Source organism: Cyprinodon variegatus, unplaced genomic scaffold, assembly GCF_000732505.1.
Source record: "Cyprinodon variegatus isolate N-32 unplaced genomic scaffold, C_variegatus-1.0 Scaffold3418, whole genome shotgun sequence".
NCBI classification, from domain to species: domain Eukaryota; kingdom Metazoa; phylum Chordata; class Actinopteri; order Cyprinodontiformes; family Cyprinodontidae; genus Cyprinodon; species Cyprinodon variegatus.
In genome coordinates, this window is record NW_015153871.1 from 1 (window position 1) to 1453 (window position 1453).

Sequence of the window (1453 nt, forward strand, 5' to 3'; positions counted from 1 at the left end):
CCTTAACTCGGATAGAAAGGCAGTGAAAGTAGTTGATGTTGTTCCCTTAACTCGGATAGAAAGGCAGTGAAAGTAGTTGATGTTGTTCCCTTAACTCGGATAGAAAGGCAGTGAAAGGAGTTGATGTTGTTCCTTTAACCCGGATAGAAATGCAGTGAAAGGAGTTGTGTCGTTCCTTTAACTCGGATAGAGACATAGTGAAAGTAGTTGATGTTGTTCCTTTAACTCGGATAGAAATGCAGTGAAAGGAGTCATGTTTGATGTAGAAGAACGGTTTCTGGATGAAGGATACGAGTCTTTGCCGGTCTGCAGGGTTCCTCAGACGGAGTTTTTCCAGTTTCTGTACCTCCTTCTGCTCTCTGTTCAGGTCGGCGCTGAACTTCTTCAGCTCCGTCTGAAAGAAGAAGAAGATGAGGTCAGTTTTTCCTGCATCCTGCAGAAGGACAGCGATGGAATAATAAACTCACCCTTTTATGTTTGAATATGTCTCCATAGGCTTTAAGAGGAGAAACGACTCTTGTCTCTAGTCTCTCCACCTGGAACAATAACAAAATGAATTGAATGGCAGGATGGAGTTTGATTTTCCTGATAAAAAACCAAAGTCTGGTCTTAGCATCCAGAGGAGCTTGTACCTGAGCGTGCCGGTAATCCTGAACCATTGCCAGATCTTCTGCCAGGTTGTTGAGGCCGACCTGAAACTCTGGATCCTCTGAACGGGAGAAGTCAAAGAGTGCAGACACCAACACGTCCACCTTGTCCCTGAGCTTGGCTGTCTTCCTGGTGTAGGAGGCCAAGATGGAGCACAGCTCCCCCAGGTGTTTCTCTGAGTTGTTCAGAACCAGCTCCATGGCCTGCATCTGGACATCCTTTCTAGATCACATTGAAAACCATGGATGTAGAGCTAAGGCCGTTAGATGTTGGTATCATCTATGGATGCAAAGAAGCATGAAGGAATTACCTGGAAAACAAGCTGTTCATCTTTAACTGCCGTCTGTCCTCACACGTCTCCTCTGCTCTGTTGTCTCCCTTCAGCAGGGCTCACCTGGGCAACAAAGGCTGTTGCCATGGCAATGCCAGCAACACAGAGGGAAAGGAGTGAAGATGCAACTCCTCCTCTGTGCCACATGATGGCAGCAGAGCGCCGTTTTTACACTTTCTACTGAAGTTCAGCTGCACTGTTTCCAACCTGTTACAGCTTTAAACTAGACATTAATATCTACAGTAATAAGGAGCAGATGGAGGGAATAGAAATTTTGTTTTAGAGAAAATCCCATAAAATGAAATCAGAGAGAAGACGTCAGAATTAGAAATGTTTTAGGCCAAGCTGAGGATCATCCATTCATCGTGTCTGAGATTCCAGAGGAGCAACGCTCCTCAACAGAACTTTGATCTTCATCTTGTAGGGAGGGGCCTCATCATCATCATCATCATCATCATCATCATCATCATCATC

The 1453-nt window shown here is 45.1% G+C and overlaps 1 protein-coding gene across 2 annotated transcripts; it reads right to left on the minus strand.

The window, feature by feature from the left end:
* Positions 1 to 25: 25 nt before the first annotated feature.
* LOC107081215 (protein FAM92B-like) lies at positions 26 to 1021 on the minus strand. Of its 2 annotated transcripts, none has more exons than XM_015369418.1 (4): positions 959 to 1021; positions 633 to 866; positions 468 to 536; positions 26 to 394 (listed from the first exon to the last, which is right to left on the minus strand). In XM_015369418.1, exons 2-4 carry the CDS (start codon positions 855 to 857, stop codon positions 47 to 49), a joined length of 642 nt encoding a protein of 213 aa, XP_015224904.1. In that variant the 5' UTR covers positions 858 to 866; positions 959 to 1021; the 3' UTR covers positions 26 to 46. The 2 variants fall into 2 exon arrangements, with proteins under 2 accessions (XP_015224904.1, XP_015224903.1); XM_015369417.1 differs by having other exon boundaries at positions 633 to 870; positions 959 to 1010.
* Positions 1022 to 1453: the final 432 nt, after the last annotated feature.